This window comes from Lissotriton helveticus, chromosome 9 (assembly GCF_964261635.1).
Source record: "Lissotriton helveticus chromosome 9, aLisHel1.1, whole genome shotgun sequence".
Taxonomy (NCBI): domain Eukaryota; kingdom Metazoa; phylum Chordata; class Amphibia; order Caudata; family Salamandridae; genus Lissotriton; species Lissotriton helveticus.
The window spans coordinates 813,690,918-813,714,495 of NC_136070.1; the positions used below are offsets into that span (position 1 = coordinate 813,690,918).

At 43.8% G+C, this 23,578-nt stretch overlaps 1 protein-coding gene across 1 annotated transcript in view; it reads left to right on the forward strand.

Annotated features, from left to right (window-relative positions):
• Positions 1-23,578, forward strand: part of LOC144783294 (uncharacterized) — a 688,842-nt gene that overhangs the window by 656,870 nt on the left and 8,394 nt on the right. The window contains exon 15 of the mRNA XM_078662344.1: positions 19,776-19,955. Coding sequence (XP_078518470.1) covers positions 19,776-19,955 — 180 coding nt within the window. The remainder of the gene's footprint in view (positions 1-19,775; positions 19,956-23,578) is intronic.

Here is a 23,578-nt window from a genome sequence, read left to right on the forward strand (position 1 = left end):
GTCAGAGCTGATTTGCATAAAGCCATTATCTGACCCAGGGTGGTGTGGAGTGCAAAAAAACGATGGATTTGGGCCCAGATCTTTTGACTGGGGGAGTGTGTGACATTGATCCACATTCAGTCCATCACTTGTTGTTTTTTGCAATTGCCGCCCTAAGTGCGCTGGGGATGCCCAGACGTGGGTCCCAGGCACTCCACACCACTTGGAGTCAAGCTAGCCGGGCTGAAGAGAGGTGTTACCTCGAAACCGGTCCGGTCCTCGGATGCTTGATTCCGGTCTGGGAAAGATATGGCTGTTGTAGTTCGGACTGGACTGTTCCCATGGGGCAACAGGGTCAGAGCTGATTTGCATAAAGCCATTATCTGACCCAGGGTGGTGTGGAGTGCAAAAAAACGATGGATTTGGGCCCAGATCTTTTGACTGGGGGAGTGTGTGACATTGATCCACATTCAGTCCATCACTTGTTGTTTTTTGCAATTGCCGCCCTAAGTGCGCTGGGGATGCCCAGACGTGGGTCCCAGGCACTCCACACCACTTAGAGTCAAGCTAGCCGGGCTGAAGAGAGGTGTTACCTCGAAACCGGTCCGGTCCTCGGATGCTTGATTCCGGTCTGGGAAAGATATGGCTGTTGTAGTTCGGACTGGACTGTTCCCATGGGGCAACAGGGTCAGAGCTGATTTGCATAAAGCCATTATCTGACCCAGGGTGGTGTGGAGTGCAAAAAAACGATGGATTTGGGCCCAGATCTTTTGACTGGGGGAGTGTGTGACATTGATCCACATTCAGTCCATCACTTGTTGTTTTTTGCAATTGCCGCCCTAAGTGCGCTGGGGATGCCCAGACGTGGGTCCCAGGCACTCCACACCACTTGGAGTCAAGCTAGCCGGGCTGAAGAGAGGTGTTACCTCGAAACCGGTCCGGTCCTCGGATGCTTGATTCCGGTCTGGGAAAGATATGGCTGTTGTAGTTCGGACTGGACTGTTCCCATGGGGCAACAGGGTCAGAGCTGATTTGCATAAAGCCATTATCTGACCCAGGGTGGTGTGGAGTGCAAAAAAACGATGGATTTGGGCCCAGATCTTTTGACTGGGGGAGTGTGTGACATTGATCCACATTCAGTCCATCACTTGTTGTTTTTTGCAATTGCCGCCCTAAGTGCGCTGGGGATGCCCAGACGTGGGTCCCAGGCACTCCACACCACTTGGAGTCAAGCTAGCCGGGCTGAAGAGAGGTGTTACCTCGAAACCGGTCCGGTCCTCGGATGCTTGATTCCGGTCTGGGAAAGATATGGCTGTTGTAGTTCGGACTGGACTGTTCCCATGGGGCAACAGGGTCAGAGCTGATTTGCATAAAGCCATTATCTGACCCAGGGTGGTGTGGAGTGCAAAAAAACGATGGATTTGGGCCCAGATCTTTTGACTGGGGGAGTGTGTGACATTGATCCACATTCAGTCCATCACTTGTTGTTTTTTGCAATTGCCGCCCTAAGTGCGCTGGGGATGCCCAGACGTGGGTCCCAGACACTCCACACCACTTGGAGTCAAGCTAGCCGGGCTGAAGAGAGGTGTTACCTCGAAACCGGTCCGGTCCTCGGATGCTTGATTCCGGTCTGGGAAAGATATGGCTGTTGTAGTTCGGATTGGACTGTTCCCATGGGGCAACAGGGTCAGAGCTGATTTGCATAAAGCCATTATCTGACCCAGGGTGGTGTGGAGTGCAAAAAAACGATGGATTTGGGCCCAGATCTTTTGACTGGGGGAGTGTGTGACATTGATCCACATTCAGTCCATCACTTGTTGTTTTTTGCAATTGCCGCCCTAAGTGCGCTGGGGATGCCCAGACGTGGGTCCCAGGCACTCCACACCACTTGGAGTCAAGCTAGCCGGGCTGAAGAGAGGTGTTACCTCGAAACCGGTCCGGTCCTCGGATGCTTGATTCCGGTCTGGGAAAGATATGGCTGTTGTAGTTCGGACTGGACTGTTCCCATGGGGCAACAGGGTCAGAGCTGATTTGCATAAAGCCATTATCTGACCCAGGGTGGTGTGGAGTGCAAAAAAACGATGGATTTGGGCCCAGATCTTTTGACTGGGGGAGTGTGTGACATTGATCCACATTCAGTCCATCACTTGTTGTTTTTTGCAATTGCCGCGCTGGGGATGCCCAGACGTGGGTCCCAGGCACTCCACACCACTTGGAGTCAAGCTAGCCGGGCTGAAGAGAGGTGTTACCTCGAAACCGGTCCGGTCCTCGGATGCTTGATTCCGGTCTGGGAAAGATATGGCTGTTGTAGTTCGGACTGGACTGTTCCCATGGGGCAACAGGGTCAGAGCTGATTTGCATAAAGCCATTATCTGACCCAGGGTGGTGTGGAGTGCAAAAAAACGATGGATTTGGGCCCAGATCTTTTGACTGGGGGAGTGTGTGACATTGATCCACATTCAGTCCATCACTTGTTGTTTTTTGCAATTGCCGCCCTAAGTGCGCTGGGGATGCCCAGACGTGGGTCCCAGGCACTCCACACCACTTGGAGTCAAGCTAGCCGGGCTGAAGAGAGGTGTTACCTCGAAACCGGTCCGGTCCTCGGATGCTTGATTCCGGTCTGGGAAAGATATGGCTGTTGTAGTTCGGACTGGACTGTTCCCATGGGGCAACAGGGTCAGAGCTGATTTGCATAAAGCCATTATCTGACCCAGGGTGGTGTGGAGTGCAAAAAAACGATGGATTTGGGCCCAGATCTTTTGACTGGGGGAGTGTGTGACATTGATCCACATTCAGTCCATCACTTGTTGTTTTTTGCAATTGCCGCCCTAAGTGCGCTGGGGATGCCCAGACGTGGGTCCCAGGCACTCCACACCACTTGGAGTCAAGCTAGCCGGGCTGAAGAGAGGTGTTACCTCGAAACCGGTCCGGTCCTCGGATGCTTGATTCCGGTCTGGGAAAGATATGGCTGTTGTAGTTCGGACTGGACTGTTCCCATGGGGCAACAGGGTCAGAGCTGATTTGCATAAAGCCATTATCTGACCCAGGGTGGTGTGGAGTGCAAAAAAACGATGGATTTGGGCCCAGATCTTTTGACTGGGGGAGTGTGTGACATTGATCCACATTCAGTCCATCACTTGTTGTTTTTTGCAATTGCCGCCCTAAGTGCGCTGGGGATGCCCAGGCGTGGGTCCCAGGCACTCCACACCACTTGGAGTCAAGCTAGCCGGGCTGAAGAGAGGTGTTACCTCGAAACCGGTCAGGTCCTCGGATGCTTGATTCCGGTCTGGGAAAGATATGGCTGTTGTAGTTCGGACTGGACTGTTCCCATGGGGCAACAGGGTCAGAGCTGATTTGCATAAAGCCATTATCTGACCCAGGGTGTTGTGGAGTGCAAAAAAACGATGGATTTGGGCCCAGATCTTTTGACTGGGGGAGTGTGTGACATTGATCCACATTCAGTCCATCACTTGTTGTTTTTTGCAATTGCCGCCCTAAGTGCGCTGGGGATGCCCAGACGTGGGTCCCAGGCACTCCACACCACTTGGAGTCAAGCTAGCCGGGCTGAAGAGAGGTGTTACCTCGAAACCGGTCCGGTCCTCGGATGCTTGATTCCGGTCTGGGAAAGATATGGCTGTTGTAGTTCGGATTGGACTGTTCCCATGGGGCAACAGGGTCAGAGCTGATTTGCATAAAGCCATTATCTGACCCAGGGTGGTGTGGAGTGCAAAAAAACGATGGATTTGGGCCCAGATCTTTTGACTGGGGGAGTGTGTGACATTGATCCACATTCAGTCCATCACTTGTTGTTTTTTGTAGTAAGTTAGGGGTCATCGCATCCAAAACTGGTGTCTCAACGGTAGTCATGCTCTGTTGTAAGCCATCAGGCGGTAATCTTTGTGTTTGAGCCACCACTGGTGTCCCTAGATCTCGGTTGTGCTCATTTACATCCATGTGAGATGTCTCAAGAATATTGATGCTCTGTTGTGGGTCACTATCTGGCATCAATTCGATTTGGGTTTGAGCCACCACACGTGTCCCTAGATCTTGGTTCTGCTCAGGTACATCCAGGTGAGATGTCGCAAAAATATTGATGCTCTGTTGTGGGCCACTAGCTGACATCAATTCGATTTAGGCCAATGCGGTGTGGGTCACTGCAAGCGTGGTGGTGGAATCATACCTCTCACACCAGTTACCAGTGTGGGGGTGTGATTCCAACATGTTTGACATCAAACACAATGGGTTTCTTTCAGCCGTATTAGAGTTGGTCATCACGCGGTCGCGTAATGCCCCTCTATATATAGTGTATAGCTGCTTCACTGACAACCCGGGAGAATGGACTCCGTTGGCTGCAGGTGTGTCCTGTTCATGCAGGGGCACCCTCTCACTTAAAACCAACCACCCTGCCTTCAGGGTTGTAAAGGTCTGCTCTAGGGGTGACTTATAGGTTGTAAGTGCAGTGACCATTAGATATAGTGAACCTATATCTTTAGTAAGTGGTGCATGCACCAACTTACACAGGGTGCAATGGCAGGCCTTTAGTTCCATTTTGGATGGCCTCCCATGGGTGGCCTAATATATGCTCCAGCCCATGGGAAGCCTCTGGTGTACCAATGGCCTTGGTACATGTGTGCTATTTAATAGGGACTGACCAGGGTACCCCAGTATCCAATCTGGAGTGTACCTAAGTACATAACATAACAGGTTAGGGAAAAAGTAGGCAGATTGGGGTCCTGATTAGCAGGATCACAGTCAGACTAGTCAAAAAACAGCTTAGCACCAGGCAAAAAGTGGAGATACGCATGCAGAAGGATCCTACCTTCCTATAAGTGGTGAGTGAGGCTTAGTCAGCAGGTTGAATAAGTTGGTTGCTCCAATCACTTTAGGAGAATGTTGAGTCCGTTTTGTATATCAAGGCAATTTAGGGTTGACTGGTACAAAAAAAAGATTAAGGATGTATTACTGGTAACTGGGATGGATAACCAAGTGGACATTTTTGGAGTGTAGGGAGGTTGACAAATCTCAGACTAAATGCAACACACCTTTATGCCTAGTGAAGTTTCCTAATTGTCCTTGGGAGAAGCTGGTGTAGATTTCATTAGGCCCCTAAAACACTTAAGTGGAGATTTGAAGCACATTCTAGTGGTGGTATACTACCATTTCAAATGGGTACGTTGTACATTCATTAGAGAACTAAGCACAGGGGAGTGATACACCTTCTGCAGTTCCTTTTTCAAAGTGAAGGCTGAACTACAATTCTGGTCACTAATATTGGGATGCAATTTAAATCTCATCAAATTGAGTCATCTATGATGTCAATTTGGCAGAGGCATATTACAGTCCTCAGGGGAACGGTATGGAGTTAATAGCACGATAAAAGAAACTACACAGTTGGTTTAAATTTCAGGTATAGATGTACAGAATGCTTTGTTTGAGGGTTGTGGACATATTCAACTACTGGTGTTACACTGTTTCCATGGTTTGGAAGGCGGAACTTGGTTACTGAGTTATCTACTGATTTTGTCTTTCAAACGGTGCAGCCTGATAACCTTTCTTTCTATTTATGAAAGGTAAAGTGCAGAGTTGGCTAGCAAAGGAAGAGTAAAATTAAATTGGGTGCAGGGATGAGCGTAATCCAGCATCAAAGGTCTGATGAGGACCGCAAGTTTCCGGCCCATCACATTAGGATAGCGGGCGAGTGTTGGTGGTCTGCAAGACAGATTGCCACTAGTTCGACGGGCTCCTTGAGCCCGCCGGTAGGGCAGAGAGGGTTGTAGTCCCTACCATGGAAGAGATGTACAATGCCCCTTTCTGCCTGCCCTTTCATGGCGGTTACCCAGCCATGAAAAGGCTGGCAGAAAGGGACTTTGGGGACCCGTAGTGAGCCCCTTCCCCCTGGCCCTCCATGGTGGGGAGGGCACTACTTATTCCTGCACCATGTGGCAGGCAACTCATAGTGCCTGCCATGTAGTGCAGGATTATGTGCAGTGACGCCATTTTGTTTTGTGGCAGGTGCCCTATGTGGGAAGGGCATGCCCAGACGTGGATCCTGTGCTCACTATGCCACTGGAATCAAGCTATCCTGGCTTAAGACGGCTGATAGTCAGAAACCGGTCCTGGGATGCTTGATTCCGGTCCAGGGAAGACATGGCTTGGCAGTTCAGGCTGGACTGTTCCCATGAGGCACAGGGCCAAGACTGATTTGAATATGGCCATGTCTAAACTGGGGTGGCTTGGTGAGCAAAATAACGATGGATTAAACCCAGATCTGTGACTGGGGGTGAATGTTTTGACACTGTGCAACATTCCGTCCATCGTCTTGATTGTTTTGCTGCCAGCAGCACCTGCCACATTACAAAATATAGTCATTGTGTCCGTGGGGTGGCATTCGCATTGTAATGCCTATGTCGGGACCGCCAACAGTCTGTCGGACGGTCCTAATTCCCGATAGGGTGGGGGCAGACGTAAGTCTGCTCGCCATCCTAATCAGCCCCTAAGTGCTATTTTTTATAGTGCAAAATGAACCCTCGCTTTGGACCCATGGACGTTTTTTGTCCTAGGTAAATAGCTCTAAATGCAACAGACAGGACCAGCAAAAGGCAGGAGCTGTTTGTGCTTGCTAAGTTCACCGTGCTCCTGCCGAAGCATGTTTGTGACAAATTACTCTTAAATGTAGGAACTGGCACGATTACGTAATCAAGGAAAATTTAGGATCAAAGAGTAACTCCAATAAATTACGTAAATTACTTTGATTACTCTTCTGTAATTTGGGTTTCTCCCTAGTCTAGAAGAAACCTCTTTGGATGAGAAAGTGTGCTTTGAACGTGGGTGTGTTGTATGGGAAACTTGTCTTCCCTGGCATTTTTGTTTTAGCCGAAATTATGCATTAGTCTTGTACATTTTTTCAGTGGCATTCCAGTGTGCCATCTTTTAGACAATGTTCTACTCTCCATGGTTCGGTGTGGATAGTTGGGGAGTGGCACACCTGCTGGACAGATTTTGTTTGCTGGCTTCTATGATATATTTGTTCATATACCTCTTTGTCCTGGGTATTGATCACAATAGGTTCATATTCAGTACGAGCTACAGAATAAATAAATGAAAAACACACATAGAGCGTCAAAGGGCCAGTGGCAGCCTGTAATGGGCTGTAGTGGTGGAACATGTACACACATACTCAGACCCATCGACAAGCACACTCACTTACACCCATCCATTCACAAGCTTGCACACATACCCTCACCATTCACAAGCAAATACAAACACATTCACCCATTCACAGCAGGCCCATGCACATTCCTATACATTCATACGTGCATGCACACAGACAGAAAAGTACTTACAGGACGGCATGGGTGACGGCAGGGCCAGCGGGTGGCTGCAGGGGAATCAGGAGGCACCGGAAGGAGCTAGAAGCTTTGGGGAGATAAATAAAAACTGGATGACTCCACAACTCCTCTCATTGGCTGACCTTGTCATGGGTTAGCCAAGGAGGGGAGAACCTGCCTTTGCTCCTCATAGAGCGGGTTGGTGTTAGTGAGAGTTGTTGACCCCACCATACTATAAGTTGAGGTGTCATAATAAACACTTAGCCCTGGGCACTTCACAGCTTAAAACTGAAGCTCAGAGGTGTGAGGCTATCAGTGGCACTCACTCCTATCAAGAGGGAGAGGCTCGCAAAATGCATTGCTGGGCTGATGAAGTCATACCTCAGGGATGTGAAATTTGTAGCCTGGCAAATCTTGACTCAGACTGCCAGGAACCTGCATATTTAGCACATGTAAAGCACCTGGCTGTCTGACCTTGCTCTGGTGAGTGTCTTTCAGTCTGACACTTGCCCAGTCTGACAGACAATCATCATGCTTTGCAAAAGGTGGGGGAGCAGGGCCACTCCACCCTTAATGACGGGCCGCCACTGCAAAGGGATCCCTAAATGGTTAAAAAAGAGATGTCAGAATCGTAAGCAAAACATCGTGTCAGAGAAATATCATGCCCTAAATATCATTTACAAAATTACCATCCCAGTTGGTGTATATTTTCTATTAGTACTATGGCAGTACTTTAGATACAGAATATAAGACACAATATTTCTGTTAGACTGTATTTTTGTCACAATATTTTCATACCTGAAGAAAGTGCTTCTTGCAACACAATACTATTTTGACATTTGAAGATTTCATTAATGCACATGAAGAGACTGATAACAAAAAGATGATCAAATACCTCAAAAATCTTACTGGTGATAGCTTAACCCCTTAGCTGCGCTGGCTATTCCGCCGCAGCGCTAAGGGGGAGGCGGGGCCGCACGGCGCTTCCGTACTAATGACGGAACCGCTCCGTCACGGCCCTCGGGTGGGCTGTGCTTGTGACGGAACGGTTCCATCACGGCCCCGCCCGCTCCTTAGAACGTCGGCGCAGGTGCGGAATTCGCGCCGCACAGGCGCAGCGAGCGGGCCGTAACGGAACCGTTCCGTCATCAGCACAGCCCACCTGAGGCTCGTGACGGAACGGTTCCGTCATGAGCACGCAACGGGTTAAAGAAAGTCACTAAAAAATGCCACAACAAGAAGAAGAAATCACATACTGTCAGATTAAAGAAACCTTGAATCTCAAGTTCAAACCAATTCCAAATGTTGACTATGAAAGAGATATTTTCAGTCAAGAACGACAGAAGTTGGCAAATCCATCAATTAATTTGGGTATTCAGACAAAAAATTGAGTCAGTAATACCGACTGACACAATTATTGAGTTGTATATATCGTGACAAAGAAATATCACTTGCAAGAATATCGTGGACAAGACTATCGATTTTAAGGTAAGTAATATTGATTTTTAAAATCTAGAATTCATTAATATTGTTTGCAAAAATTTAGTTGTTTAATATATAGATTTTTTAATTAGTGTTATGTATTTTAGTATGTTTTTTAATATACGTGTTACATTTTTAGTAGTTATTTATTTTATTTTAATTACATTTTGCGTTTTTTAATTCAGTAGTGGGTAGTGGGTTTATAGGGGAATAGGGTGGGAAGAAATGTATTTTTAATAAAGTAATGATTATTTTTCATTTATTAATTATTTATTTGATATTTTATAATGTTAATTGTGTTTTTAAATTTTGGGGGATACATTTTATGTGTGGGTTTTGAGGTTCATTGGATAAAAGGTAGGAAGTAATTAATTTTTAATCAATTATTAATTGATTATTAATTGTGTAATTCTTTTTAAGGTGCGGGTTGTGGGGTGTATTGGGGTGAAGGGAACTTATTTATTTTTAATTAATTAATAATTAGTTGATAATTGATAATAATTAATTGATAATTAATTTTGTTAGTTGTTTAATTACATTTTTTGGGTGTGGGTTTCGGGTTTATAGGGGTAAAATGTGGGAATAATTTATTTTTATAATTAGTTGTTTAGTAATATCAATTTATCAATTGATAATTAAATATGTAAATTGAACAATTATTTTAGGTGCCGGTTGTAGAGTTTATGGGGGTAAAGGGCGGGACGTAATTTATTTTTCATTAATTAGTAATTAGTTGATAATCAATATTAATTAATTGATAATTAATTATGGTAATTGCTTAATTACTTTTTTGTGGGGGGTTTTGGGTTGATAGGGGTAAAGGGTGGGGAGTAATCTGATTTTACTTACTTTATATTTAGTTATTTAAGGGAAAATACAATTTAATTGTGTAATTAATTTTTGTAAAGTTTAAGTTTAGGTGAAGGTTGTGTGGATTATAGGAGTAAAGGGAGGGAAGTTATTTACATTTTATGAGTTTTTATGAGTTTTTTTATGAATAATAGTTGTTTAATTGATAATACATTAAGTTAATTGGGCAAATACATTTTATTTTTTAGATTTAGATGTGGGTTGTGAGTTTTGTGGTGTTACAGGGTAAGAAGCAAATACACTTAATGTATGCAATAAATCATATTTTTGTTAATAAAGAATTTCTAAATACAAATATTTATTTGTATGAATTTAAAAAAAAAATTATTTATAATAATATATCTCACACAGTCCAAGTAATACGCTCTCCCAGGTCGCTCCAAGTGTAAAGTTTTAATGCCAGTTACGTGTTTACGGGGAACACTGTCCACTTGCTCACGTATTGGACAATGAGCAACATCACCATACATATAATCACTAGGCATAGTAGACGGACAATACACTCTCCTTGGCCAGTCATTGCTAGTTGATACCATGGCATCCATTTTGTAATGGGTTCTCATAGTATAGTATGTGAATACCATTTGCCAATATACGTATTATTTCTTCATATTATTGATTGCAAACAGTGTTAATGTACACAACATATATTAGCCGTAAAGTATTCCGTTTAGTACATTTGCCATTAACCTGATTTCTAAATATGACAAATCAAGATCCTCAATGGAGTTCTTAAATAGAAGCAGCATCCTGTTACTGTCTGCCTCTCCTCCTTTGCATCAGACTGAGACTTTTACAGTTTTAATATATATACAACTTACATATGCATTGTGGTACTAATTGGTACAACAGTGTCTTAGTTAGCATAACAGATTTAAGTTGTCGGCGCGAACATTGAAATTGTTAGTCATACATTTTTCCTGTCGCTTACAGCCCCTATGGGGGTAGCACTCATTGAGTTTGGGTGCCAGTGTAATTCCATGGTGGAAGTTATTCTGTTACCGCATGGGGCGTATGAAGGCAATAGAAATAGACTTGCTCTAGTGGCAAGGATCTGATGGTGCTAAGAGAGGTACCTCTCCGGCAATTGCAGGAGTACTGTTAATGGGCACACAATTGGAGGCTACTCATAGACATATAGTCTCTAAACTTGTAGCCTCATGTGTCTCTGTAATCCCTATGGGCTAGCAGTGGGACCGAATTTCAAGAAATCAGTCTGAAAAATGGGAGTGGCTATGTCCATATAGTGGTAAAATAAGGCAGGCGGTGTGCGCGAAGTCAACAGCAAAATCCAAAAACTCTTTCTCTCACAGTGTATAATGTGCAATTTGTTCTAATAACGTGTTTTATCCAGTTTAGTGGTTTGGTATAGGCTAACTGGCGCCACTTAGACAGTCTCACAGTTTTATCCAGATGCAAATGTTTATCTTTCACGGTGCTACAAGGTAGAAGGAACCACCTAATCCTTCCAATAACGAGCTTACGCTTCAAACAGAAACAGACTCCTTAGCACACGTATATCACAATATAGTTCTATATTGGTGTTGCCACCTCAATTGACACAATTACAATATGTAGTCCTTGGTAATACAGGTATTCAATTTTATTCTTGAATGTTGCACGTTCTCCACACAGCCGACACGTGTTTCGTCGTGACCGGGAGTATAACCCAACGACTTTTTCAAGGCTGTAGAAGTTCAAAATAAACAAATATGTAGCCATTTCAAGTACACTTCCTTTAACATACGTTATACTATTATACAAAAATTGCACAACTCCTGTGGCCCTTGTCATGCAAATTTCTGCTCTCAAGTGTCCAGTTTAGTACCTTACAAGCCGTATTATACACATTTTTTCTCCTCAGTGAATAAGTGTGATCCACATCTTGATAAGGTGTCACATTGACAATGTCCATATATCCACATCTCTTTGGTATAAATTAATTTTTTGGTTGAGTATCATTTGAGTAATAGTTAACACATAAAGTACCTCATTATCTTTATAGAGGTCTATGATCCCGTATGATCTGGAGAGATCTAATATCTATAAACCTTATTAAGGCGTGGGTTTCATATCTAAATTTGTGTCGTGACCGTCATGCTCTTGCTGTGTATTTAGAAACACCCCGGACCTACACCATGTGTCAGGTATTCTCTTCTAAAGTACCGTGAGGTGATTCGTGCCTATGGTTGTCTTAAGTTTACACAACATGTAGTGGTATGTGATTGATATTCCAACCATAAATACCTATTTTCAAATCCGTTTTCTTTTACTGTAAAATAAAGTCATTATTTTGAATTATATATATCAATTTTATAGATGAGTAGCATATTACCATTAATTTTACATTTATTCGCAGTGATTAACTTACTTAGTATGCGGTGATAATTCCAACCCGCATAGGGGTTCTACGGGGGTCTTCTGTTATAATGTCCACTCTATTATGTCCAATGGACTCCACTTCACACTTTGGTTAAGTTTGGCTGAAAGGAAGTTCAGTATCCTGTATTAGTATATATTAAGATGCCATTAATATTAAGTAAACTCTTTTATTTCCTTGTACTATTTAAATGGAAAAGATTCCACCCGTTCCCGGAAGGATCCCCTCCTTGATATTCCATCTTATGACAGGTTATCGATATTTACCCGAATAACATAGCATTCGCTAAAACCCATATATAGTTATCTGTAACAATAACTATTTTACAGTGTTTCCTTATTATACTTCGGCCTTATGAGAAATGTCCACTGGAGTGTTAACACGCACTTGTCCTTATTTAACAGTATTGGTGCCACTAGTTTATTTCCACCCACTAAGGAGTATCCATTTTATATATTTAAACACCCAAGTCACTGCGGTGTATAAGCGCATTCTTCCCTTAGTACTCGCTCCGTTCCGCTTACCTTTCGCCTCGATAATTTTTTCTCCGGTGCCCCCGTTCAGGATTAGCGTGTTCGCTCAATCATTATTCTTTTCGAATGCCCCGCGTCTTTATTTAGAAACACTTCCGTGTTCCATATGGTCCTCCTTGTCCCAGTCATTACATAGCAAGGGCGGCCATGCCCTCGACAGGCCCATACCACGTTTGTATTTTTTTTAATGTCAATTAAATGGACAACAACTCTGCCCTCCTCTCCCACCTATTGTTTCTACCTTAAGCCAAACACTGGCTACACTCCTGCTTCAACAATGGTCATTTTACACTAACCGAAGTTAGCTTAAGACTTTGCATAATTTTGCACAGTGTGTGATGTTTTGTCCCATTTGATAAATCTACAGCCCCTACAAGGTTAACGCCAGCATCTGCTAATACTGGCTGTGATCTCTTCCACAGTCCCACGATTTAAGTGGAACTGAGTCTTTGACAAATGCATTGTTTCTACTCCTTTGAACTGTTCCATTTGTTCTCCAGATGTACTCTGTGACCATTTGCCCAGCTACTCATTCTTCTTCCCTGCAGATGCTTCTACCAGCCTCAATAGCAGCTAACGACTCATCCTTTACTAAGATGCAGTTCTTCCGTTTGATGTTTCTCTATTGTTGTGCATATGGTTTTTCTTAATGCCTCTTTTTTTCCGGGCAAAAGATGCTTCTGGGGTAGAAGTGTGGGGAAGGAGGGAGTTGGGGATGGGGATTTGGTTCCTTGTTGCTGTGGTTTCATATTTCTAGTTTGCATTGCATGTACATTTATTTTTCGTTTTCCTTTCTAGGTTTTGACACACGCTTTTATGACAATATTCGACAGCGATTTTCTAGTCATGACTTCTTGTGGTGCCATGCTGGTGCACTCTTTACTCAGCTGTGGGGCCTTGATAGGTCCCCTCACTATACTGTTCATCACAAGCTCTCATACCTATCCCCAGTAGCGATGACTTTCAGAGTGCTCTCTTGGAATGCCAATGGTCTCCTGGACCGTGTGAAACGCACCACAATTCTTACTTTAGTTGACCGCCACCTCCTCGAGGTACTCCTACTTCAGGAAACTCTTCTTATGGGATTTTGCTGCCCTTTCCTAGTACCTAAGGGATATGATAGTCTTTTCATGTGGGTTATTTACGTGGGTCCCAGGGGTTGCTATCTTGTTGCGGCTCACCTTCCCCTTAACAGTTTCACATGAAACACTTGACCCGCACGGACATTCATTGCCATGACAGAGATGTTGGAGGGCCAAGTGATCCCTTTTGTGTGTGTTTATGTGCCTCCTGCATCTTACCAAGTCTGTCCCTGGGACTTCTCCAGACTCCTCCTGGGCCTCCAGCAGGATCTCACATTAATGGGTGGCGACTTTAATGCAGTGAATGATCCAGAACTCAATATCACCAGGTTTCTCACTAGCTCTAGACGCGCTGGGGCATGCCATCTAACTGATTGGGCTGCCACCCTTAGACCCTGTGATGTCTGGAGGGTATGACATGTGAGATTTTGGCAGTTCACCCACACCTCAGCAGCCTACCGCACACACTCCTGAATAGATTTGGTCTTTTTACCTGCTTCAAACTGTCGAGTGCTTTGGCAAATCCAGATATTATCTCAAGGGATCTTGGATCATTCCCTTCTTGTCCTTCATCGTGTGCCTCCTAGATCTGAGTAGCACCCCATCTGGTATCTTAATGCCTGGTATCTTCAGGACAGGATATTTACCCAGGGGCTAGGTCGGGACCTCAAGGCCTACTTCCGCAGCAATTAAGGGTTTAATCGCGAAAGCGGGCACCTTATGAGCTGCCAAAAAGGAGACAATATGGGGCATTGCTAGGGGATGCAATTGGGCCCAGGAATGTCCTTGCGCCTCTCTCATTATTGAACTAGAGGCATGTGCCTTCCTCCGGCAAAGATGCCTTGTGTCTGACCCAAAGGAGGATATCCCTGACAGCTGGATCTCCTTCATGAAGGAATCTGACATCACTTTCTTGAAGCCACCATACATCTATGGCAGGCCATGACACCAAATATTTATGGGTGAGAGAATAAGACTGGAAATTGCTATACTGGTTGGCTTCCCAGCAATACGTGAATAGAATTATACCTGAAACTATTGATTGTATTAGTCGATCATGTCATGCGCAGGCATTTGCTCTCCACTAAGAAACGTTATACACAGCCCCCGCCAGGAGAGCCTCAGAGCTCTCCATTCACTTCCTTGACGCAATCCGTCTGCCTCGCCTGTATCCTGCTGAAACCCATATCCTTGACGAACCTTTTACCGATGAGGAGGTTGGAGACATGTTTTCTGGTCTGGCACCAGGAAAACCCCCTGGACCAGATGGTTTTCTTACCGAATACTATACTGTGTTCCATGAGACGCTACCCCCCCACATTTTATCCTTTTATAAGGAAGTGTGTCACACAGGCACCTTTCCTCCAGAACTGGACACAGCCACAATAGTGGTAATCCCCAAAACGCAACCTCCCTCCACCTCCTTTTTGGAATATTGTCTGATATCACTCCTTAACGGCGAGGTCAACTTTTTTGCCACTATGCTGGCCACCCAGCTCAGGCAGGTCCTTGCTACTTTTATTCCCCTGAGCCAATGCAGTTTTATGCGACTCTCAGCATGAGTCACTTTCTCTGACGGCTCCATGTGGCCCGGCACACCTCCATTGTTTGTCACATGATCTTGTTTTACTTTTTATTGATTTAGAAAAGGCTTTCAACATGGTGGACTAGGGTTACCTCCAACTGGTGTTGACTCGGGCCGGCATCGGACCTCGAATTTGTGGTATGGTTTGTGCCCTTTACCCCATCCCACTGCCTGAGTCCAGATCAACAAGGTACTTTCTTCACTTTTTCCCATACGGCATGGAACCCACCAGGGTTGTCCCTTATCCCCACTCCTCTTTGCTCTCGCAATCGGGCCACTGCCCCAATTATTCCATATAGACACCAGTTTCGGATATGATGGTGGAGTGCCGACCAAATGGACCGAATACCTTTGTACATGGAAGAAGTCCTTTCATTTGTTGCAGACCCTGCAACGAGTGGCCCTTTCTTGTCTTCATATATTGTGATGTTTTGAGGATGACTTTGGTCTGAAGATGAATCCATCTAAGTTTGTATTGGTCCCCTTAGCCTCCTCTACAGACTGCTTTGATTGGCAGGCTTAGCTTTAAATACTTAGGCATCTGAGTCTCTTTACATCGAGAACTTACATGGGCCCTTAACTTACAATCCTTAGCCCAAAGGGCCAAAACTGACCTGATTAGGTGGCAGGTGGCAATTCCTCAGGCTAAATGTTCGAGGATGTACGGCCCTATACAAAATGATGACTCTCCCACGGTTCAGGTACATGTTTGAAAATGTGCTGCTCCACCTGCCCTGGAAGTGGTTATGTGCCCTAGAGAGAATGGCCATGATGTTTCTCTGGCATGGATCCTGACACTGTCTTGTCTTTATGCACTGTCAATGAGGCCCGTATGACGGTGGCATAGATATGGACAATCTCTATGTTTACTACCTGGCTTCCCACTTCGTAATTAATGACTGGTTTAATGGGGGATATTCCAACTCTGTCTATCATCTGGAGTTGTTCCTGTTAGGTTTTTCTCACCTGCAGGCTCTGCTCTATGGCTCTCCATTCTCACCTTCTTATTTTCAGGGACCAGGCTGGTGTTCTTGGACTGGAGAGCGGCGCTTCAACATGTGCAATGGCAAACTTACCCAAAAGACACCCCTCTGGCACGGCACTTGGTTGAGGGAGGTTGCAATGCTTCAAGGCTTTAGAGCTTGGGACCTCATTAGTGGCGGCCAACTGGGGGACATCTGATCCGGGACACACATTCCAAGCTCTTCAAACCACCTATGCTCTTGCATACATGCAATTCTATAAATATCTCCAGCTCCGGCATGCTCTCCGCATTCATGTCTCAGTCCCCAACACTTTTCCAGACCGTAATCCCCTTGAGGCCAAACTCCTTATGGGCAATCTTGGCAGAATTTCCAGATCTACAGCACCTTAATTGTCAACTCACCTGGTACACTACCCCATCTCAGAACCCTGTGGTTCCCATGGCTGGGTCCGATGGAGGATGAGGATTGGCGAGCTGCCATGAAGGTCCCTTAAGAGCTTACTTTTTGCCGTTCAAGGTGTCTTTTAGTGACAGGTGTTTGCCCTACGCTGGAAAATCAGCGCGAACGGCACCATACACAAGAGGGTGCTGCTTCTTTTTGCGGATCAAGTAGATTTTCTTCTCGAGCAGCAGCTTCCTCAATGCAACGGATTGTTTCTCAGTTCGAGCGGTCCCGACCATCCACAACGGCCGATGTTGAGAAATCTTGCTGGGAGGCGGTCTAGAGTGCAGAAAACTCTATGAACGGAGTAGCAGAGTTCACTCCCCACGCCTAGTCAAATGTTACATTCTTGCCCTGTCCTGAGGCTTAAAATCAATAAAAACTGTTTATCAAAAAAATAAATGTTTTGTCCCAATTGGAAAATGCTCTCGACAGAACGTTTTGAATACAGGTGCCTGTAATGGGTCTTTGTTAGAGTATTTTTATTGTGCTGAATAAGATATGTGAACTTCAAAAGTAAAAGTTTGAACACTGATTAAGTAATCTGAAATTCTGATGTAATGGTAAGACATCATAATGGGGAAAACAAAGTTATGACTGTGCTGAGTTTGTAAAACACTTTTTGAAATTAGTTTCAAACATTTTGTGGTTAACGTAAAGTTTTCATTTGGTTTTAAATATGCCACATTTTCAAATAAATGTTTTTCAACTAAGTGTTTTGCTCATGCGTGGTATGCATTTTTATAACTAAACGTTTCAAACCTTCAATCTGTGCTCATATGTATAATAACTTTGAATATGATTGGGTTACTCATTAATTTGTCAAAGCCCTGGCGTGGTTGTAATCTGCACAAAATCTGTAGCCAATTGATACTTTTGCTGTTGTGTCCTCTAACAGACTAAATACACAATTGAATCTTATCTTAAATTGTTTGGGAAAGGGTATTGAAAAGTAAAGTGGATTTATTTGGGGGGCGGCGGACAAAAGAATATGATGATTATTAGGTTTCGCACCACCAATTAAGGCTATACTAAAAAACATTTTCTAAACCTCCCCTGGGTATAGCTAACTCTTTTATGGTGGCTTTAACTCTTGTATTTTAACTATTTGTGTCTGCATTCAACTTGCTGACACCTTTAAGCTCTTTTGACAACTCCTCTTTGGGTCATGCGGTCTGTCAGACAATATGCCTCATTGATTGTAGCAATGTTGTGAATGAGTTCATTTGACTAACAAACCTGATATCAAAGATTTTTGGACTTATATAAAGCACAAGACAGCCAACAATGCCCATGATGACATGGAGTGATTGGTCACCCTATCAAACCTTACACTCAAGTAAATGTGGCACCAGTGGCAAGAGGATTTCAATGTCTTCATACTAAAACAGCTTCCTTGCTATCCAATTATTTTATTTCAGGTGTTCTCAGATGAGTTCATTCTTTAGAAAAGATGGGATGGGCAAGTTACTACTGAGCTGCAGGTTGCAATTATTTGGATGGCAGTGTTTAAGTTGAGCTGGTGGTGCCCGCATCAGTGCTTAATTTGTAAAAATATACGTTTCAGGGCCCTCGTTAGTAAGCCATTGGAGCTTGCACTACCCATTGCCCCTACCACCGCTGCCCATAACCGCACTAATTCAGCAACTAATAACCACACTCCTACAATTATGACAATTCAGACTATTCCAAGCCCCCAAATGCTATAAGAATGGCTTGGGTGGCAGTTCTTAGTGATTTATAATACTCAGGGGTGTAGCTTCAGGGGTGGTGGCTGGAACGGTACACCCCTAATAAATGAATGTTCTGATAGATTGTTGGGTACAGGTGCTTTCGGTCAGGTACGGAGAGCTGTCTGTTGGATTTCACCAGGAATCTTTACATTCACACAGACAAAACGCACAATATACTCTCTCTCCATGTTTTGAAAGTCCTTGAAAATGTTGGTTATTTTACAGAATATTGTGTTTCTCTCACTTACTCTTACCAAAACTCATTTCTCTCCCTTTCCACTGCCCCTTGGGCCCCTCTTATGCACCCTGCTTGGCCTATAATGTATTATAACATTATATGCCAGCGTGATTGTTGGGAACATCTGAAACTCACCTGTCCCAATCTTACTGACCAAGCTACGCCTTTGTTATTACATATTGAATTAATAAACAACTGGTTTTGTGCTCATCTTTAATGAGACAAACAGTGTCACCATGTGGCAGACTGTCATAAGTGCAAGTGTTTACAAGTAGGTGCCGAGTACAGGAAACCACCAGTTCAAATTAAGCACTGACCGGAACTTATTCTTGGGCACCAGTACTTATTTTTCCTCAACAGACTTCAATCCAGAGCAAGAGAGAGAAAACACCAAATCTGGAAAGAAAGAGAAAGGAATGCAAGAGTAAGATAAAGAAGCAGGGTGTGTCTGGTGGAAGATTAAAGAGGCATGAGGGAGAATCAAGACGAAGCAGCCTTGGTATTTGGCACCCTGCCTTTCCATAGCACTGACTTCAGGTGTCTGAGCAAATGATTGGGCGAGCCGCTTATTCTCTTACAAATTAAGCACTGTTGGGTGGTGTGTAAAAGGTTGACTATTGAGATCTGTGTTTTACAGAAGTTAATAGACACTGCGGATGCTTTCAGTTGCTTTTAGGTGTAAATGAGTGTAATTAAGCATTCCTTTTTTTGTGCACTTTACTTTCAACTTGTTTTGTGCTTGCGGAAGGATCCTATACTTTTATGATCTCCATTTTCTGGTAGCGTGATACATCCATGTACATATGCATAACCACGCTTAGGCATCAGACTCAACCCACAAAGAAAATGTTATTGAGGCTCTTACAAATAGTTTAGTCATTTGGAGAATTCCATTAGGTCCCCTGTTCCACATTCCTTAGGCTGACTCTATTAAGTGTATTTCATGTTTCCTTTACCATCAAAAAGAGTTGTCCTTTTCCAAGTGCTCCCATTTGCCCTTTATAATGCATTTTTCTACATCAGGAAACCAAATGAAATCTCTGAATTATGGTGCATTAAGGCAGTGTAATCTGAGTTTGTCAATTCTGCTATTCCATCTTTATTCCTCTAAATTCTCGCCCTTCTGTTTTCTTTCCAGATGTCCCAACACAGATACCTACTTATACTATGGAAAAAATTGTGAGACCAGGCTCCACAGACCCAGCCTTATTGGGGGGCTCACAGTTGCCGCGTTTGTGATCATACTCATCGTTGTGGCTGTGCTAACATTCTTCTGCAGACGCAGATATAGACAGAGAAATGGCAGCTACTACCTAAGGTAAAATATCATTATCTTTCATCACTACGATAATCTCTAATCCCTACTTAAAAGACCATTCCCACTGCTCTAAATTTTACAAGCGAATCAAACGTCAATCTGTATGGCCTGACTATTTTACAATGGAGAATGTTCAAATATAAACGTATTCGAGGATGCGGACACTAAATGGTTAAAGTAGGTCATTCTATAGGGTCAGGAAAGTGAGTGACCATGTTAGTATGTGTGTGCATATCCAGTCTAGTCAGAGAAAGTGTCTCACCTCTGACAATGTACTAAAGGATTAGACTTCCTCATAGTGTTCAGAGTAGTATGTATTTGTTAAATTGTTTAGCACAGTTCATTCAAGTGCTTTAAAGCCACTCCGTGTTTCACTGTGCGCTTGGTAACCTGCCTGCACTTGCAAGAGGAAAGAGAGATCCCCTTACAAGCGGGTGCAATGAGTGAACGCACCTGCCTAAAAGGGGATGCCTGGGGGGCCAATAGGACCCCCTTTCCCCCCTCCAGATGGTGGCCATAGGGGTGGAGGGTGGAGTAAAGTAAGGCGAGGAGTGCATCGCCGAGTTGGAGATGCAGTGAGCGCAAGGTAAATAGTTTTATTTATTTACTTACTTTACTCCTGGCCATTCTATGTCCGACTCCACGACCCCCAACCTGCCCCACCCCTCGCCCGCCTCACCACCCCACAGTACTCCATCTGCGAGACGCCACTGATTATGTACCACACACATATCCCATCTTTCCTGACAATGTATGAGTTTTCCAACCATAGGGGCTTGTTTCCCCAGTCTACCAATGAAGTAATCACGGTGGTTCTGCCCAGAAAGGACCATGACCAATTGGAGGTCAGATTTATTTGTCCCCTTTCCATGCTCAACTTTGATTATAAAATACAGGGAAGATGTTGGCATGTAGGTTAATGACAATACTCCCCATACATCTAAATTATGACTAGAATGGATTTGCCCCAGCCCGTAATACATTTTATAACTTGAGAAAGCTATTCCACATCATGGGCGCAACCTCCGCTTACTGTATTCCAGTCTGACAGCCAGATTGTGCATAGGGTGTGTGTAGTACCAAAGCAGTGGAAAGTGCATAAGAGAATGTGACAGGGTTGCTCTCTGTCGTCTGTACTGTTCATTTTGGCTATTGAGGCACTACCCAGCTTCTTGAACCAGTGGCCAAGGTATAGTGACGTGTAAGATGGTCAGAACGTTTTAAGGCATGGGCAAAGTGGGCTCGGGCCCTGGGCACAGCCTGTCATGGGGCCACCGGATGGAGCCAGCTCTGTTCTCCAAAGTCTTACCCTGATGACCTTGAATAATTCTTAAACAGATTGTTTGAATACCGTTTTCCTTTCATGTATTTTTAATGTGGGTGATGTGTGTGAGTCTATTACAGGCATTTTTGCAGATAAATGCTGTGTTTATGTTTCATGCAACACTCATAAAGTTTATTTTAGATCATAACAGGACCTCATATGCAATAAATAGAAGGGTGTTACATAGATTATTTGCAGTAATATTACTGAGCTGCTGCGATATTACAATATTAAGAATTTGGACGAGTGCGCCTGTGTACTGTCAGTGACCTGGCCAAAGAGAGCAGGAAAGAGCTGAAACTGGATCATAAATTCAAAGCTGTTCAGAACAGGGGCCCAAAAATATGTTTGGCCCAAGGCCCCCAAAATCCTTAAGATGTCTCTGAAGATGGTGGTACATGTAACGGAAATAAGACCTAGATGTATCATGCCGTTTGCGAATCGTAAACGGTCTATTTGCATATTTTGGCATGCATCAAAAATTCGCAAATTAAGGAATCTCAAAAATGTGCGATTCCTTGGGGTAGATTTATCAACATACCCATTTGCGATTTCTAAATAGCGATTTTTAAGGAATCGCTATTTAGAAATTGCAAAATGGAATGTATGTAAAAAATCGCAATTTTTCTGCGATTTCTTAATCTTCCTTATGGTGAATTTGCAATTTGCGTATTCGCAAATAAGGAATAATTTCCCATTCATTCCTATGGGCCAGGAGGCCCATAGGAATGATTGTGAAATTAATCTCAATTTGCGATTCGCAATTTGCTAATTGCAAAATGAGAATAATTTCAAGGGTGCAGGGGTGTCTCAAGGACACCCTGCTGCATCCCGTAAATGTACATGTGTGTGCATATGGCGCACATACATGCCCTTTGGGCATGTGTGTGCGTCACATGCCACCTTCAAAAATGCAAAATTGTGCATTTTTTTAAAGAATTCACAAATTACCATCAACTTCAAGTTGCCATAGCATTTAAGGAATCGCAATTTTGCGATTCCTTAAATGGTATGCATGTAGCATTTTTAAATTGCGATTTTTGGTTAAAAAATCGCAAATTACCACCAACCTGTAGTTGAGGCTAATTTGCGAATTCTTTAAAAAATGCAAATTTTTGCTATTCCTTCATTTGCGAATTTTTGATGCATGTCAAAACATGCAAATAGACCGTTTGCGATTCGCAAAGGCCGAAATTCTGCAAATTTCAGCCTTTGCGATTCGCAAAAGGCTTGATACATCTAGGCCCTTATTTTGCCATAGCATTTAAGGAATCGCAATTTTGCGATTCCTTAAATGCTATGTATGTAGCTTTTTTAAATTGCGATTTTTGGTTAAGAAATCGCAAATTACCACCAACTTGTAGTTGATGGTAATTTGTGAATTCTTTAAAAAATGCACAATTTGGCATTTTTGAAGGTGGCATGTGACGCACACACATGCCCATAGGGCATGTATGTGCGCCATATGCACACACATGTACAATTCAGGGTTGCAGCAGGGTGTCCTTGAGACACCCCTGCACCCTTGAAATTATTCTCAATTTGCGATTAGCAAATTGTGAATCGCAAATTGAGATTAATTTCACAATCATTCCTATGGGCCTCCTGGCCCATAGGAATGCAGGGGAAATTATTCCTTAATTGCGAATTCGCAATTTGTGAATTCGCAAATAAGGAAGATTAAGAAATCGCTAAAAATTAGCGATTTTCTACATACATTCCATTTTGCGATTTCTAAATAGCGATTCCTTAAAAATCGCTATTTAGAAATCGCAAAATTGAATGTTGATACATCTGCCCCTAAGTGACTTTGAAGCCGGATTCCCAGGATCTTCGTTGAAAAGGTGATACTCAGGAGCACTATGCCAAGCCCGATAACACAAAATTAATAAGGTGTGGGTACTGCTGGCAGAGATGCATCGAGCAAATGGCCAAGCAGTTGACAGATGCGCCAGACATCCTGCAGTGGTGTCTGTGCTGCTTCTTATAAAGAAAACTATAGAGAGAATAATTCTTAGCCTAACTCACACAACGAATATTGCCTCTGATTTCCCACAACTTCACTCGCTTGCAGTCAAGGAGCGTGTCTTATTTATTTCACTGCGCTTGGCCCATCAGGCCTAGTATAATGAAGGGCCTGTTTTTTGCAGAGACAAATGGCACCTACCCGCTCGCAGACTCGGATTTTCCTCTGCACTCCTTTTAACCATTTTTCTGTCTGTAGTGATTGCATAGCTGCCTGTTCTCGTGCCTTCTGGCCCCACTCACTGAATAATATTACCCTGGTATTAAGAGTTCT